Genomic DNA, 18,849 nt, shown 5'->3' with positions numbered 1-18,849 from the left:
ATAAAACTCAGACTTTGCCTGTCTGGGCCGAATGTATTGCACAAAAAACAGGCGTGGCGGCTGATTTTTAAAAATCACACGAGGGCCTCTGATAAAATTAATCTGGCATGTCACTTGCCGATGATGGAGGCATTAATAACAAAAATGGTTGTGAAACAAAAGCACTGCGATGAAAAAAAAAACACCTATACACTACAACCTGTCTCACATTTCTCTATGAACTCATAATGTCACCAGATAAGATAACATTTTTAACTTCCAGTGACAATGACATCTGCCCTTTAATAACTGTAATAGCGACTGTCAACACAGTGACATTTTTCATGTTTACAATCTACCTTCTCCCACCTTAATTTATTTAGGTCTCTTTTTTTTATATTTACATTGCTTTTACATTTGTTTCACATTTTTCCTCCTTGTTTTATTGTTTTTTGCAGAGAGTTTGGTTCTCTAATAGACAAATTAAAAAGCCTCTTCAGACAAATCTGTGTGACAGTGAGAGATGTTGTCACTGGTGTGCATTTATCAGTTGTTTTGCAGTGCTTTGTTATCTATCATTACTTTGGTGTAATCACTACCATTCCTCATGCATATCTGTTAATGAAAATGAAACTGCTTATCATGATAAAAATGGGTGCTGGTGCTTGCTGACATTATCTTGAACTACAAACCTGGATGTCTCTGGCTCTTTCGTAGGACTGGTAGGCGATCTTCTCCTCCATGCTGGCCAGCTCCTGTTTAAGGTTGAGGATCTCATTCTGGTGAAGTTCTGTGAGATCGTTGAGCTGCTCCTCCAGACGTTCACACCTGAACGCATGCGTAAGTAAAAGAAGCACACACGAACACATGTGAGAGTCTGTGGCATAATTAGCTTAGACAAAGAAACGCACGCAGGAATTAGTAGGAATAGACCCTGAGGGCATCTGGCCACATGGCACCTGACTGAGCTGATGACCCGCCCTGACAAGATTAGGATATGCTTGCTCATCTGCTGATTCAACTAGCCTATCACAAGAGACTCGGCAGTATTAGACTGGCCAATGGAATGTGTGCCCAACAAGAGGCGATGAATCTATACTGTTGTTTATTTTGGCAGGCACATAAAGCTGGATGGACAGCAAAGGACAAGAATAGACATGAGTCAACTTGACTGTTTCTTATTTTTAAGATCTTTTAACAGGTTGGTATAAAATCCAGCAAAAAGTCTCTAAGTAGGGCGATGACACATGATTTATAAGTTTTACCTGTCTTTTTTTAATGTTTAGAAATGATTCCTTAACAAATGTCCGCTATGAAATAACTGCAGATATGTTATGGGTGGATTCAGCTCCTGAGGAGTTTTTAGCAGCATTACTGGTTTCTGGATGGAGTACTCCCTCCCCTGGGAAGGGTGAAAATAGCTCCTTAGATGCCATTTGTCTCTGTTGGCAATTTTAATCTAAGAGGTCAAACAGATCACTCTGAACTTGGACATTTTAGGAAGAAAAATGCACATGTTTCTTTTTCTATTCAAGCTGATCATTAGATCTGTTCTCAGTCCTTGTGCCCTGTGTTTTAAAGCTCATGCACTTTTGTGCTGTTCTCGGCTTACATGCCAACTGCTGCTTTGAGAATGAGTATAAAAGAATTTGAGCTGTTCTGATGTTAATGTTGATGAACTGTAGGTAAAAGGTTTCTTATCTACTGTGAGCTAATGCTGCTAATATTGGTAAAATCTCTCTAATGCACAAGCAGGCCAAGTGTACCTTGCGATGATGAATAGCAATATGCATAACTAAGATGGTTCCAGAGAAGTGTTTCTAACTATAGCAGGTTATTCCTGATTACGCACTGTTGACATTCGCGGGGATTTCTCGTTACACACTCAGGCATGTATGGTACAAACATTCTGGCAAGTTCTAGTTCTTTTTCTCTTTACCTGAAGCGTTCTTCCTGCAGTGCTTGCATAACAACTGTGTAGTCTCTTTGATAGTGGCTCTTCAAACCTTCCAGGCTCTCCTCTAGCCTTGCCTGGCCATCTCTCAACTCCTGCACCTCCTGCAGCAGCATGTCAAAGCTGGAACTCTGGCTCCTCTCCAGTGTGTTTCCCTTGGAACTGGGGGGACCCCCAGGGGCCCCTGTTGTGCTATTAGCCCCCACTGAGCCTGATGTAGCACTAGAGCAGTCATCCTCGCTACCATACTTCGGACTGGACTGGAAGTGATGCCCAGTGCTTCCCAGGGAACGTCCTCCAGTACTTGTCACACCCTCTTCTACTGAAGGGTCATCCAGAGAGTCTTTAAGTGAAGTGATGTTATCAGCGCTCCCGAATTTGTTGCGAATAAGGGAGGCGATCTCTCGTGGTTTGGAGACGACTGCACCAGCAGCAGAGTGGGTAGCCTGTGAGAAGCTGGAGAGGCCACCCTTAACACTATCCACCACGCCCTCACTGAAGCCTGTGACTTTGGCTCCGACATCCTTCAGGCCCTGCTGCATGTCCCGCAGAACATCCTTGGGCTGGCGTGGGATACCGTTGTGTTCCGCTTCTCGCAGCCTCCGGTGGTAGTGCTCCAGTTTCCTTTGCAGCTGCTGGATGGTCTGTGCTGACTTCTGGTTCTTTTTCTCAAAAACCTGACAGCCACAGGACAGGAATTTATTAGTCAGTGAAATGCAAATCAGTCCGCAATTATCCACTTAAATATATTTAGAAAGTTCCCTCCCTGCCTCTGAGGAAAAGCCAAGGTAAAACAAACTGATCAAACAGGTTTGGTGTTTATGCACTAATTGTGATCTAATCTCACCAGCCTACTAAAAGCACAAGGCAATGAGGTGCTGGCTTTAATACAAAAAATCTAACAATAATTCCTCGTTTCACCTGTTTGATGCGTGTGCTCTGCTGTTTGTCGGCGTTGTTGGCCAGTTTGAGGTACTCTGCAACATTGTCATCCCTGGCTGTCTGCTCGATCTTAATCTGCTCTGTGAGCTTGAGGATTTTCTGTTGCAGCTGGGCGATGGCCTGCTTGGTGCGGTGAGGGTCTGGGGTGATATCCTCACCCCCCTGGAACGAACTGTCTGCCCCACATGAAACAGACAGGGGTGCCTGGCCCAGGCCACTTACTTCCAGCCGGTCGATCTGAAGCGATGAAAGAGGAAAAAAAGACAGATTCAAGTACGTGAAGGGTGAGGGAAGAAATCAAAGGATTTGCGAGGAAAACAAAAAAGGGAGTGAGGCAGGGAGGAAAAAGGATGAACTGCAATATAAGAGTTTTTGGTCATTTTGCTGACATGTTAAAAAAAAAAAGGAAACTTCTGCATTTTTGTAGCATGCAGACTGGAACGAGGCTAATTGAGTGGGTTGAACAGGTCACTTGCGGTCAGTTTAACTAAAGAGGAAGATGCCAAGTAAGCGGTTTTTTTATTCATGGACTTGCAAAGAAATGAAAGTTAAGGAAAAATAACTTTTGTCATTTTCAGCACATCCACACAAAACTCAACTCGAAAAACCTGGACTCTGATTTCGTTGTTCTGGAAGCCAAAAAACCCCAAAACAAAACAGGACTAGCAGGATATTAGATTTGGGTTTAAAGCAATTTCACAGATTTTTCTTCTTTGTTTTTCAAAATGACCCGATTTTATCAACAGACCACGAAACATCCGCGCAAAATCCAAACACCATCTAAATTGTGTTTCCTCAATTTTTCTAAAACTAGACCACCCTATCTGAGACAATGATGAATCTAACACCTTCAATCACAGGTCGCTGGTGTGATTCATTTCCTCAAACACCTCAGGGGAAGAACATTGCCAAACCTTTGGGAGAGACTGATGAAAATATTCTTCTCATCACTTAGTATTCACACAAAATAATCATCTGGACCTCACATCACACCATGGGGGCTCAGGAAGCACAGCAAACTTACACACACACACACACATAAGGGATTTACACGCACTGGTTATTCATCCGAGTATTTACTACTCAAATCCCCCATACTGCCACACCATAACCGGTAGAAACCAAAACACCGGAGGCTCACCTGTATTCTGAGCGGCATGACTAATGGATGACAGATGCAATTGTCAACAACGCAAAGTACAACGCATCCGGGAGAAACTAAAGCTCCCGATTAATCACTTTCCTCGTAAACATTGAACAAGAATCCAAAAGGAGCACCGAAAAAAAAAAAAACTATCTTTAATAATAAAAAAAGTAAAGCGAATAAAACATGCGCAAAAAAGCGGCGCTCACCTTTCCGTTGGTCAAACGAAGGATTTTTTCCCAGTGCATTGTCCACACAGTGAAAGCCAGCTGTGCTTTTTCATCTGTTCTGCTCAAATTTCGTTAAAGTTTAATTGTATAAAAACCCCACAACGACTCAGTGAAGTTTCGCTCTGTAAGCTCCAGCTGCTCCAGCTCTACCGGCGACTTGTTGTGAAAGTTGAAGCACACCTGAAACTCAAGTGTACTTGGCAGCGCCTGAAGCTCCGCCCCCTTCTCCACTCCCTTTTCTGAGAAAGATGACATCATCCCTCTGGCAGCTTTCAAAGAGAGCGCAGTGCATTACCTGGGACCTTTTCTTATACCGCGTGACTGAATTTGCAAAAATAAACACAGTTGGGAGCCTCACAATAGATCAAGCCACAAAAGCTTTGTCTGTGATTATTTGAAACAACTGATCTGGTTCAGTTCTTTGTTGTTGCCGATTAAGTAGTAACTTTCTAACCTATTTTTTTACTCAAGTACTGTTAAAACGAGTTTTCGAGAATTTCAGCTTCATGATACCTCAGTTGTTTTGCTTCCACTATATTCATTTTAAAACTCTTGTTAGTATTCGCTGTGCAGATTTTACATATTTTTTTTCCTACTCAGGAAGAAACTGTTATAATTTACTCTGTGTGTAAGTACAATTTAGTGTTGGTCACACTAAAGTTGTGATAAAACGTTTACATACACTCATTGTGGGCATGAGTGTCAAAGTAATTTTGGGCTTTTAATTATTTCTTTAAACTGTTCTTTTTCCAGGGTGGAATGATTGTACAGCATACATCTTTAATCGATTTAGAAAACAAGAATTATTTATAATTATTTCTGTTTTTTTCCTAATCTACACAAGGTCAAACATATACACACAGGATCAAAAGTAAATGTACATGCCCATTAATATTTGTTTATAAATCCTTTGGAAGTACATCTCAACCAGACACCTTTTGTAGTCATTAATAACCTTTTAGCTGGATATTTGACCACTCTTAGCAGAAATGATTCATTTAAATTTGTTGGTTTCCTGGCCCCAAAGTCGGGGCTTTTGGGAGACCATTCAAGATGTGATGTGTACCGGTACCACTGACAGCAAAATAGCCTCAGAGCTTGATGCTACCACCACCACCATGTGTCTGTGAAGGTTCTCAGTCAACCAGGTCATCGTAGTCTAAGGAGCTTGGAAGTGTTCTTAGGTCTGAAAACCTCATCTTTACTCCTCCAAACATGCCTCTTGTCACTGTGACTAAATAGCTCAATCTTTGTCTCATCTGACTAAAAACCTTTTTCTAGAAGGAATTTGACTTTTCCATGTGGACAGCTGCAAATGACAGAAATGGGTAAAAAATATTTGAGATCAGAAATTTAAGAGGCTGTGCAGGAAAAACTAAGAGTTGGGACTGTCTGTCATAGAGGAGTACTTAATGGGAAGAAAAACTAGTTAGACATCTCTTTACAACAGCACGCGCACACACACACATCCCAGGGCACATTCCTCTGAGTACTCGTCAGAATTACCAGCAAGAAAACAATTTAAACTTGTTCACCAAGTGAATTTAAAATCAAGGTGATGTGTATTGTATTGATGACTATGTGGCAACATTAATCAGAAAAAGACACACATCTATGAGTCCATTTAACTGGCACATTGTGTATGTACAGTAAGTCTAATCACTATTAAAGCTTCCTGACAGCAAGCCAAGGTGATCGAGTGAGCTGGAGAAGTGGAATAGCCTGCTGAGCAAGCACAGAGCGAATGAACAGGTTTCAGAGGAGCACCTGGTCTGTTACAAAGCAGTATTGATAACCTTATAAGGGCGAGCATGAATGAAGCACACACGCTTGATTTGGTTTTCCCCTTTTTCTTCCAGGTGACACAATAACTGCATAATCAAATGTCTGCCCAGTTACTAAAGATAAAGAGAGCAAAGGACAAGTAAGCAGTATACTTTGTACTGGAGGACCCTGCAGTGCAGCACAGATAGATTTTAGACATTGTGATAAGAAGCCCTAGTGACCTGTACACACTGGCACCAAACCAACGTGCTGATCCAAAAAAAAAAACAAAAAACAAAACCCCAAATTACTATCAGCGCATTTCTTCTGTTAGGTAAAGCGAAGAAACCAGTTCAAGCAGTAATGATCAGCTGTGCGCCTTCCCGGCTCTAAAGACTGGCCATTGCAAGATATGATCTAATGTTACCACACACATAGCAAAGCAATGCTTCATCCCTGGCTTTCAGTTACTAAACAAATCAGCATTGCCTGTACGATCAGTGTCATCTTCAAATGTCTGACTTTTAGTGTGACTAATCATGCAACAAATTAAAGATCATGAGCTGAAGGATCAGGCTAATTTCCCTCAATTAACATAGCCAAACATGTCGATGTGCTGAGCCACTGAAGCAAGAAGTGACACGCACTGCACCACTGGAGTCTGTGCAGCCTAATTAGGGACGTTTTGTGTGTGTGTGTTGGTAATTTGGGGAGCAGGGTGGTGTGCACCCCCCTGTGATTAGACTTTATCAGTTAAAATGACAAACAAAGGGTTTGTATGGACTTGTCCCCTGCCCTTCAGCTCCTTGCACACACACACACACACATACTTCAGAGAAAACCTACTCTACCTATGTCCCAAACCGGGGCCACAGGTTGGTGTGTGTAACAGCCTCGGATCCAGTAAAGCTTGTTAGAGCCATGAAAGGCCACCACTGACTTAGCATGGATCGACCACAGGCCTGGGAAAAGCCGAGCTAAACCTAAACACCGAGACCTGCGAAGTAAACCTCACACAAATAGGCATTTAGGCAAGAATTTACCAAGCTAATGGTGTTAGATGTGCATCACATATAATTAGACACATGCAACAAGAACATCTTGTACTACCCATCTCACTCTCTCTGAACTGCAGAGGACACATGCCCCCAAAATCCATTTTGTTCAATGTAGGTCACCGAGCAGAAATTAGACTGTCATACGTCTCTTTCCTATTTTTTGTGATCAAAATGTTTCACTTCTCCTTTCTTTCTACACCAGATACATCAGGTCTGTCTCCTCTGAGTTGAGTTTAATGCGTTTGTTGTTTTGTGAGTTAACTCAGGTGAGATCGAGGACAGCTAGAGTCAGGATGTTCTCGAGGACAAACAGTGGAAATAGACACAGTCTTAGGATCTTGTCGCATGCTGATGATATCTACACCCTAACCAGATCAAGGCCAGAGGAATTTAAAACTCCACACTGACCCTGACTGTAGCTTGCTGTTTAAATATGTATGTTTGTCATAGTAAATGTTTCAGAATGAAACAAAATTATCTTCCCATTTGTTATGTTTGAGAGTCATAGCTTATACAACAGACTTACGGTATTTTATATAAACATTACAATGCAACGCAACCACGGCACAGCTCACTGTTGTACTTTTTGCAAGAAACACCTAAGTGACCATACCACGCTCTATGTTTCTTGCTGTCAAGTTCAGGTTTTCATTATTTGTGTGTGTGTGAAAGTGTGAAAAGTACAGTACCTTGTTATTCATTAAGCCCCGCATTCTAGCTGTGGGCTTCCTGTGTTGTTAGTTTGTGTTTCTTGAGAAGCAGCAGTTTCAAATGGCAAGATGCAAGAGTGATACTCCGAGGACGTTGCAACTCCATGTTTCTGAGAAATCTGCTCTGATCCACACCCCCCCCTATTATAATATTCCCTGAAGTGTGGAAAAGGTGCCTCCCTTATAATTCAAGTCATATCAGTAAGTTGAGTATGTTATCTACAGAGTCCAATATCCATGAAGGATGAGAACTATTGTAAGAGGGAGGATTTTTAGCTATCCCTTTCAGCTCTGTTCATTTTGCACTACACAGCTGTCGCCTCTCCATTTATATGACTCGTATCTCTGTGACTTTATTAAACACCCTGCATCAAAGCCGGTCATCCATGACTGTCTGAACTTCACACTGCTGATTAGTTGATCTGATCTTTAACCGTACAGCGTAGATATCAGAGAGTGAACACAGTCATCAAAGTAACAGCTTAACAGTACTGAGTGATCTTTTATTAACAGATCTGAATTTACGAGCGTTTGAGCATTTGACACTGTGTGCAAACACACGGTCAAACACTTAGTTAGTTGCGGTAGGTTATGTGTGAAATAGGCCTTTAGTGGAACGTTCACGGGCCCAAAAAGTCTGGTGCTGCATTTAATATTTATTTATTGTCATTTTAATATAAAACATTTGTGCATTGGACTACTATGTGCCACATTTAACCCCAACCCTACTTTCTGCTCCCCTGCATCACCATCTTGTGATTTCAGTTGAAATTGATGATTTGATGAAAATCCACTTGTTGTTTCCTTTAAGTGTATCCAGCGTGGCAACAATGAACTCCATTCACAGGATATGGAAAATTACTAAACTCCATGTGATGCTGAACAAGGGGCAGTTTACTCAACACATGTACTCGCGAATGGCTGAATCCACAAAGTTTCATTACTAATCACTATAATACAGCCAAAGCCTATCAGTGCACACACTAAGGAAAGGAGAGTGCAAAAAAAAAAAAAAAAAAAGTATTTTCACTACTGCAAAAACACTTCAGGACAAAATCCTTTTTTCGAGCAAGACATCTGTGTTTTATTTATTACAGACACAGTGCACACAGCACTCCTACTTTAACTGATATGTAAGCAAGCACCATGTCGCTATAAACACCTTTACAAGACTGTAAACAGTCTTTACAAACATAACAAACAACCTCACACACTATATACACATGTGGAGACTCACTGTGGTGTTGGGGGTAGGAAGTGGAGAGGTGTCAGCAGTTACCAGGTTAAGGATGACCTCCATGAGTGGGACACGCATGCGTGCAGCTTGGAGTGGAATATTTGTTTGGTCTCTCTATTTGTTTGTGTGTCTCTCGGGGAAAAAAATACAGTGAAAGAAAAGGAGAGGAGCCTGGGTCTGGCACAGCACACATCAGTCAGGACACTTCTTCCAAACAAAGTCCACTTCACTCAAAGTCCACAGTTGCAAAGACCCCACTGGACAAGGAATTACTGCTGGCTTGATTGAATATCCAGAATCCATAAAATGCACAGTCACTCCAGCAATGTACCATGACTACTGATAGCTGCAGAGTCTACATTATGTTCTGCTGCTGGTTCACAGGGCTGCTGCTCCTCAAAGCCCATGGACGAAGCTTGAGTTCAAACACACGCTTCAGACAGAGAGCCTGTGCAGAGCCAATGCACTTCGACAGGCACGACTCCCACAGAGAGCGTACATTAGTGGAAGAAGAAAGACTCCTCTGGACCAATGAGCCCATCTAACGCATGTTTGGGGGTGGGTGACAGTACAGAGAATGTTAATCATACGAAGGCTCGCTGCGCTGGATGTAGCCTGGGATAAAAGCAGGGAGAGTTTACTGCGAAGTTAAGCGTTCAAAGCATCCATCGGGCATAAAATCCGCAGACGGGGGGAAAGAGCGGCAGAGAGGCAGAGACCCAGAGAACGGATGTGAGGGGAGCAAAAGGAGCACAGAAGAAAAAAAGATCCCACCAGGAGCTGTCAGTGAGAGGGAGACGGAGTGAGAGAAGGCGCAAAAGAGAGAGGGGTTGTGAGAAAGCCTCATGAAGGGAGGGAGGGCGGCTTTTCTTCTGTTTGAGTTTCTAGGCCAGTTCAGCTCCAAAACATTAGCTAGTTCAGGCAGAAAAAAGGAGAGAGAACTTTTCCATTCCCTCCTTTTAATTATCACAGTTTGATTGTCTCAGCCAATCAGTTTACTGAGTGATCACGCTGTAACAGACTGGACTAGATGCTTCTACTGATCAAAAAAGAAAAGAAAAAAACCCACACTGAACAAAATAACTGTCCAGCAGAAAAGCACTAATGCGTGGATAATTCTAGTTTAAGTTGGAGAAATCAAACAACAAGAAAGGACTGACATTATACAGTTGTATGATCATCGCAAGGCTGCAATTCAAAAAATATAAGCCTATAATTGGGTCCCTGTGCTACAAAACAGTGGAGTATTGGTAATTTATAGAGAGGATGGCCATAATTAGAGTGCAAAACAGTGTTTGTTAGTAAACAGTCCAGAAGAACTGAGACGGCACACAGTTGTAATTTTGCGTTCAGGTTGATCATTTTCACTGCATTAAAGCACAAATTGGCATCCAAATATACTACAAACACCTTTTTATGAGCCTCAGAGTCTTTCGCGTCATGATGAAACTGTGGTGTAAAATTAGGTAGAAAAAAAGAAAGAAAAAGCACTGGAAGTAGTGGGTGTAGGGGGAATGGTGTGGAGTGGTATGGCAGGACGAGGGCAACTGAAGACTTCTGTGCCCAAGCCGACAGGAGGAGCAGGGCAACAGGAGCGCGAATACAGGCTTGAATGGGAAAGCAGGAGAGGTTTGGGGACCGGAAGAGAGCGGGTAGGAATTAGGGAGAAGAGTGCTTATATAAGAACAAGTCCAACTCGCTGTGAGATGTGTATGTTTGACCCCAGTACTGAATAAAAGGGACACATGGCAGAATCTGTGGTTTCAAATTTGAGCCAAGGCTTTACATTGGAAAATGTAAATATAGAAAAAATAGGTTAAACTATATCTGCACATCTGTAGAGCCACGAATAATAATATTTTCCCTTTACTGGCAACAATTCCCATTCAGACAAACAGTATATACTTTTGACCGTCTCTTTAACTTTTACCCAAAGAAATGGGGTCTCCCACTCAAAGGCTTAGCATTAACTTACTTTAGTAGTTTACAATGATTTGCTAAAAAATCTGGATTACTAATACCAAATAATGTTTGCTGTAGTGTTGTCAGTTAATCTAGTTTTAACTAGGGTAAAATGTTAACCAGCTAACTACCAGTTACCAGTTAAGTAGTTGAGCCTGGCAGTTTTTCCAAATAGTAACAAACTTTAAAAAGTAATAATTTAAAGATGGGTGAATCCTCACTTTGTAAAAACCTCTAAAAACAAGACTACAGGGAGCACAAGTACAGATACATTTTCTTAGAGGCGTCTTAACCGTAACCCTTTAGTTGTTCGGGGAATCCATGACTGGACCTTCTGACAGGTGTTTTCCCATCAGTTGTGATTAAATGGCACACATTTTTTTGCTCTACTGTCAGTGTCATTCCAGCCTGAAGTCAAATTCTCTCGCACGGCAAATATGGCCTTCAGCGACTCTTGGCTATCCAGGAATGATCAAGCTTTCACAGTGACTCAGCATAAACTTTGGTGGGATTAACAACATGCAACAAATAGCAAAGTTTCAATGACACAAATCACAGGTGGTGGTGCACTCATGCCATGACAAGTGACTGACACCGGAACAGAAATAAATAGAGACGCTAGCCTCAGAGGCAGCTATACCTCATTAGCACCACATTAGCTGGCTAAAATTAGGGGACAGAAAGAACAGCTGTGGCTCACTTTAGGTGTTATTTACATTGACAGAAATTAATTACTAGTAGCTACACATTAACTGAGACAGTAATAGAAGGATTATGTCTTTACAATACATTAAAATGGCACCAAAAGTAAATAATTAATGAATCAGGTTGTTAAAGTAAAAAGCACAACATTACTTCTTAAATTAAAATTCTTTTGGAAAAGTTCAGATTTTTCAACTAACTCTGTCCATCTCCATCCACAAGTGCCCTGGATTTAATTAAAAACAACTCCACAAACGGGCAAAAACAACCCACTGAGCTCAGGAATCAAGCAATAAATAGTGTTATAAAATAAGGCCACTCTGTTCACCAGACCAGAAAATAACCTAATCTTCCACTTTTCACAGTATATTGTCAAAATGTTCAAAAACAGAGGTCTTGACTTATAACAGAAGGAACACAAGCAGAGCAATGAAGACCAGCAGCAAACTGGACTCATGATTATGAGTCATTTCTGTGACTGTTTTAGCTGAACTGTATTTATCACAAATGTTCGATTGAATCTTAAACAAAGGATCAGCCAAATCAAGCGAAAAAACGAAAGTGACAGAGGTGGTGACAGAATATTTCACCATGGAGAAAATAAAAGCTCTAAAATGCCCCTTCCCATAGTCCTGACCTAAATCCCATAAAGCACCAATGGGATCGCTTTTTGGGGGGAAAAAACTGAAAGCAAAGCTGACTGAAACTCAGAGGAAACTCACAAAAGCTAATAGAGAGAATATTTTATTCCATTTTGTGTCAAAACACAGTTTTGTCTTCATTTTAGATTATACATCTTTTGCATATTGGTGAATATTTAGCCTTAACTTTATCCTTAACATTTTGATGTCAGATTAAACATAATTTATATATTATTTTGACTTGTTCGAATACTTTTTAGGTTACCACTAAGGAGTTAAGATTAATATGCATATATCAGGTTCACTAAGAGACATCTGGATGGTGCATTGAAGAGCAAAGTTGGAAATGAATGTGAATTAATAAGTTTTATTTAGACCCAGTACAATTACTCACGTTAAAAAAATAACAAAGAACTGCATTGCAGAGATATAGAAAAGGGGAAAGACCTGCTGAACTGGTGATGTTTAAAGTCAGTAAAGAATAAGCATGCGTTTCCAGTCAATGACACACCTTCAGTCTACTATGATACATCAGTGATTTTCCTACATAGATTGATTTGTGACATCCTCTAACTGGTTTTTAGCCAAAACCAGCAGGAAACTCACCACCACTGTAATAAAGTCATCAACATACATTCATCGGCCACTTTATTAGGTGCAGTATGCCACTGGACCCCCCTCTGCCTTCACATCCCAAAGGCGCTCTATTAAATTGAGCCTACTCAGGTAGGCTGTGTGGTTTATGCTCAACTGGTACTGAAAGTGTGACTAGCAAATATCCCCCATGCAATTACACAGCCACCCTGTACCACTGAAAGGGCAGGATGGATCCATGCTTTCATGTTGTTTACGCCAAATTCTAACCTCAACATCTAAATGTCACAGCAGAAATTGAGACCCATCAGACCAGACGCTATTTTTGCAGTCTTCTATTGTCCAATTTTGGTAAGCCTGTATGAACTTAAATTACCATTCTTCTCTATTCTGGTTCTCATTTTGTAGTTCAGCAGGTTATCTCCCTAAAATGCAATGAAGTGCTGCCAAGTGATTAGATATTTTAAGTTAAACAGCAAAATGTATAGGTTTCAAATGCGCTTTCAGAGAATATAATATATAAAAATATTATACTATCTCTAAAACAACTGTGATGGTATAAACCACACCGCCTGTTATGGTGACACTTAAAGCTCAAGTCTGATTACCTCCGCTGTTACTCTAACTTGGTAAAATGTATCTGTATTGTCCTTTTTTACATTTTTAATCAAAAAATAAAAACACGAGTTTAACAGTAAGGATTTTTCTTTCTCTTAAAAAAATACTGTTTTGAACTAACAGTGCTGTGAGCTGATGACATCACACACAAAGACACAGAAAACAACTCGTGTGGATGTGTTTACTCAGCCAGCGCACAGGGCCATAATAATGGAAAGTGTCGTTCAGAGGACAGAGCTTAGCGCTGAATTAAAGCCAGGTCTGTGCTCCACAGCCAAAAAAAAGTTCTGGAAAAATCCAGAAGAGACAAAGAAGAGACTGGGTCTGATGTAACTGGACTGTGGTTTGGGAAAGGATAAATTCTCTAAGTTTTATAAACAGAAAGTTATGCAAAGATTAACAATACAATGCAAAACCCTTCCAAACCTTAACCTTGAGCTTTTATAACTGGAGCAACAAGTTAGATGCATTTGTCCTGAAATTTTGCATCTAACTGCAGAATTAAACAAAAGTTGTTAGTTTTTTTATGCAGGGGTAACACCACAGCTCGCTCCATGTGACAGTAAGTTGTGTAGTATGGTCTGGTGGCAGGAGATGAGCAGTTACATAAAGGCAGAAGAGTGAGAGGTTTGTCTGCACAGACTGATGGTAATTCAAGCCTAAAAGAGGAGATAACCATGACTCGGGCCTCTGGCTTTCTTCAACAATACCTTCCCCCATAACAAAAAGCCCTCTTTCCAACTCTGGCTGTCCAGTTCTCACTAGTCTAGGCTCCAGTATAATCAATGGCCCTATTAGCAGTTACATAAACCCCTGAGCACTTTATACACATGGACATTTATAGCTGGTGGCATCCAAGAGTGTGAAACATCTTCATAGCCAGCCAATTCCTGGCTTCGACAAGAGCCAAACAGGAAGGAAAAGAAAGAAATGTCCATAACAACAACCCAAACAATTATCTGTTATCATGTCCTGTGCTGAAACTGACAACTGTGAATGCAAAACATTCGACATCTGACAAGTAATCATGTGTTCAGAATGAATTTAAGTATTACCAGATTTTAGATGTGGGTTCAATCAAATCATTAGAAGGGTTTCACGCGTAGATAAATGTATACAGTCGCTTTCCTGAACTACTGATATACTTTACCTTATTTTCACTGGAGCTACTTTTTGCTAAACAAATACTATAAAAATAGTCACAGGCCAGCACACTTGTTCAGGGCCTACTGCAGAGGCCGTGGAAAACTACATATACATGGCATGCCCATTTACCTGCAGTAATGATAGCCTCATAAAGTGGGTGAGGCCGTTACACGGGCTGATATCAGCCTAGTACAGACGTAGCCAATAACTGTCTATTATTCAGCTAATATGTAACAAAAAACTGCAGTACAGAACTACACACAATGGTTTCGAAGTCATGTAGACATCATTAATGTCAACACAGCAGCCATACAGTTTCATAAAAGGCTTAAATATCTGTATTGTAACAGCCTCAAAAGGCCTGTATGTTGTAGCACCTGAACCTTTTTGTTGTTTTTTTGGTTTTCCATTAAGTTTCTAAGTCTGAATGTGGATGTGATGCTGTGATGTGAGTAATGGATGTGTCAAAGTGTACACAGGAAAGCAGTGTGCGTATACGTGCAGGAAAACATAAGAGTGGGTTCATGGGGAGACACGGTGTTGGTCTATTGGTGGTAGCTGGCATTTATTGGCCCTGCTTCTGTTTATACTCAGTCATCCTGGTTATGCAACGTGGAACAGAAAGGGCACCGACCCAAAATGCAGACTTAGTCTGGCAGGATGCTGCACAATGTTCGGTACCATGGGGCAGTATGTAAGCCCAAACACAGCCAGCCTATTCATAAGCAGGAAGATGAAGAATCCAGAACAAGCAGTCCCAGCTTTTTGGCCCTGGAGGATTATTTAGTCTGGCCTCTTCTCACTTTTTGCCTCTGTGTTAATCTCACTACTCACTTTTAAGCAGACTTATTGGATGGTCTGGCCTCTGGGTACTGTTTCAGAAGTTTTGCAAGCCTCCACTAAGAAGCAGCCGATTTCATAACAGGAAGACAGATAATGAGTAGAGGCACTTGTCTAGTAGGAAGCTCATGTCGTTACAGGGCAGCTAAATCTAATGAAAATCTTCTTCTCTTGTTTCCAGATTAAGACTATCTTGAAAAACAAAGTTTGGTGGCTCTGGGTATCTTGTGTACTGAGACTAATTTCACAACATATGCACGCAATCAAGCAATACGTTTGCGTGCATGTTATGCATGCATTATCCTGAGTCACACAAACATAATTTTTGTGACTCAGGAAATACACTGCTTGGGTTTCTTTGGTGAAAATTAAACTTTTTTTTTTTTTTACTTACATGTGCCATTTATTAAGTTAATGATGGCCCAGTTCCATTTAAGTGATTCAATACAACCATAATTTATAACAGCTCTGTCTGCCCCTTTCCTGCCATTGCTACTCTACCTGCTCTCATTAAAGATTGATGCCCCGTATTATCTGACATATTCAACATAGGTCTACATTTTAATAAATAATACCTGGTTTAATAAATTAGTTTCTGCTGCTATTGAGATCAAGAGATCAAAACATAAAACTATAAGAGAATCTCACAAATTTACACAACCAACTACTCAATGAGTAGTATTGCTTATTATCCACAAGGGGGAGCTAAAGCACAACGATGCTACATGATGTGTGTCGACTGCTGTCCCCTGTGTTAGTGCTTTGTCTGGTATTTCATTTCCTGACAGGTTTCCTGTCAATAAACTCAAGGTTTTGTTGTATTTTTATTGCATTCTTCCGCTATCACTTGTCCTGCTGACAGACGTGCAGGCCTTTGTTGTAGCACAATTCAGCTCTGATTAGTGAGTAACATCAAAGCACACAGATGACTTGTTGGCTGATAATATGAACAGAGATGAAGGAGGGACATGTCATGGAGATGGAAAGTAGAAATAATGTAATTGCCTATATTAATTTACAAGACAGGAGATCTAGAGAGGAGATATTGCCAGAAAATTAAAGATGTGTCTATATCAATGAGGAGGAAAAGGCAACCACAATCAAATTCAATATAAACTCTCTCTTGACACAAAAAACACAACTCATTTCAATGATGTGATGTCCAGTACAGACGGGAGACCTTGTAAGAGGTGGACAGTGAGAAAATGGAGATTCCTGGGATTGCTACAAATTGACACACATGAGAATGAGAGGAATGGCTCTGGTTATTAGTAAAAAGGAAAATATGATGAGATTTCCCGAGAGATTCTGACCAGATTTGAAATGTGTGTGCAAGTGGGTCAGTGGAGCAGAGCTGAGCTCAGCGATAAATAGTTTCATCCATAATTCAACAGAGTCAGGCGAATGATATAGACTGCACAGGGAGTGGCAGGGATGCAGAGCACGACCTCTCTTAGTCTGTTTCTCTGCTCTCCATCTCTCAGAATGAGCAATTTCCCTTTGAAAACAATCCGCTGGTCTATCTGAATAAGGAGCAGAAAACTAAAGAAAACACTTCATCAGATAGATGCAGCTAGTTTATTTTGACGACCAAGCTGAAGGAAATCAAATTCAGAGCTAATACTGGCAGCTGGATAAATGAAAGCAAGCAGTGTGCAAACTAAAGATGGACTGGGACAGGGGACGGTGTCCGGGGAACAGACATGTAGGTTAAGGTTGACCCAAATATTCTCAGCGAGTGACTGACCAAGTATGTAGCAACCTTGGAACGGCTGAGAAAACAACAAAGACACACATGCGTGCCCACACTAGTGTCACATATACTCACACGAGGCCAAAGAGGAAGGACCAGCTGCAGGACCAAAATAAATACACAAACGATGACCCACGGAGACTTCTTGCTGACATGTGCACATATATGCACGCGACCTCATGCACAGACACCCAATTAAACCTTTTTTTTTTTTTTTTAAATATGGTTAAAGTTAAATCATATTATTTTAAGAGGGGGTGGCGGTGTACTCAAGCAACCACATAATTAAACATAAAAATGCAATTCATCTTTGGAAAAGCTCTAATAAAGAGGTCTAACAAAAGCTACTTTCAACTGCGTCTTTCTCACAAGAGACAAAGAGGTCTAGTAACACACAAGATTATGGAAACCTTAAAAATTGCATAAATATATATTTCTGGGGGGGGGGGGGGGGGTTATAGATAAATAACATCATTCAGACACACTTGAAAGTGAACTTGGTTAACACTGGTTCAGACAGTTGTCTATTAATAGAATAGGCAAAGAAGGCACAGCAGGCTTCTTCCTCATTCAGACCCAGATTAGAAAACTAAGAGGGAACTGAGAGAAAAAAAAAGAACCTCAGAGATTTTCTTCTTTTCTCCAAAAGTCTATCCATCTTTCTGATCAACATCGACCTTTACCCATACACCATTGCATCAGTGTTTCAAACATTCCCCTACCCCAGCTCAACACAGAGGTCTTTCCTGTTTTCTTCCTTTCACACCATAACATCTGGAGGGACGTTTCAACAAGAATTTCACACATAAAATGACTTTTTATTCATTAACTGTTAACCTTTGCTGTGAGCATGAGTGCCAGACTAGTGTTGTGAATACTAACAGCATGCAGGACCGGAAAAAAGGCGTTGGCCTATATGTACAACTACATGAATATTCAAGAGCTTAATTAAACAGGTTGAGGATATGCTTCAAAGGGAACACAAACAGAGAGGTGTAGAGTTCAAGCACACACAAAGGAAAACACAGAAACACACACACACACACACACACACACACACACACACACACACACACACACACACACAGTGCATATGTATGCACACATTGCATACTAAAGCCTAAGCACGAAATCTACTCTAGAGTTAGACATTTACTGTAAAGAACTCCAGCTGGGGTCTGGTAAATTGCCTAATACAAGTAATTTATTCTAACTGCCAAATTCCAACTTTACATTAAAAGAGAATGAAAACAGGAAATAGTCATAAGCAATAAGCGAACAAGCGATATGATGCCATTCCACATGACAAGAAAGTGCTTATTTACATAGTGTACAACATTAGATTGGAAGATCTGGAAAACTGCACAGGAGTCTAATTTTAGGAAGCACTTCTCTCTCCTCTAGGAAGGTGTTATTGCACTACTCAAGCAGATGAGGTGGCTGCGAGATCTGACAGCAAACCTGCAAGCATTCAGCTGAGCAAAGCTGCTGCAAACCTCTTTGAACATCACCCTGTTACTATGGAGACGGGTAACTGGCTACACTGTCTGAGCACTGGACACAGATGAGAGGAAG

At 40.9% G+C, this 18,849-nt stretch overlaps 1 protein-coding gene across 5 annotated transcripts in view; it reads right to left on the bottom strand.

Annotated features, from left to right (window-relative positions):
- The window catches only part of tmcc1a (transmembrane and coiled-coil domain family 1a), a 47,459-nt gene that overhangs the window by 3,833 nt on the left and 24,777 nt on the right, over window positions 1-18,849 (bottom strand). For all 5 annotated transcript variants that reach the window (XM_086276625.1, XM_086276627.1, XM_086276628.1 and 2 more), the window contains 3 exons: window positions 2,855-3,112; window positions 1,919-2,610; window positions 672-807 (listed from right to left, as the gene is read on the bottom strand). In XM_086276625.1, coding sequence (XP_086132751.1) covers window positions 672-807; window positions 1,919-2,610; window positions 2,855-3,112 — 1,086 coding nt within the window. The remainder of the gene's footprint in view (window positions 1-671; window positions 808-1,918; window positions 2,611-2,854; window positions 3,113-18,849) is intronic.

The sequence above is a fragment of the Aulonocara sp. 'chitande type north' Nkhata Bay genome, linkage group LG20 (assembly GCF_057382095.1).
Source record: "Aulonocara sp. 'chitande type north' Nkhata Bay isolate Kocher_YH1m ecotype deep benthic linkage group LG20, A_spYH_male_GT1.1, whole genome shotgun sequence".
NCBI classification, from domain to species: Eukaryota; Metazoa; Chordata; class Actinopteri; order Cichliformes; family Cichlidae; genus Aulonocara; species Aulonocara sp. 'chitande type north' Nkhata Bay.
The sequence above is the reverse complement of the archived record's forward strand: the minus strand, read 5'-3'. Positions and strand labels throughout refer to the sequence as shown.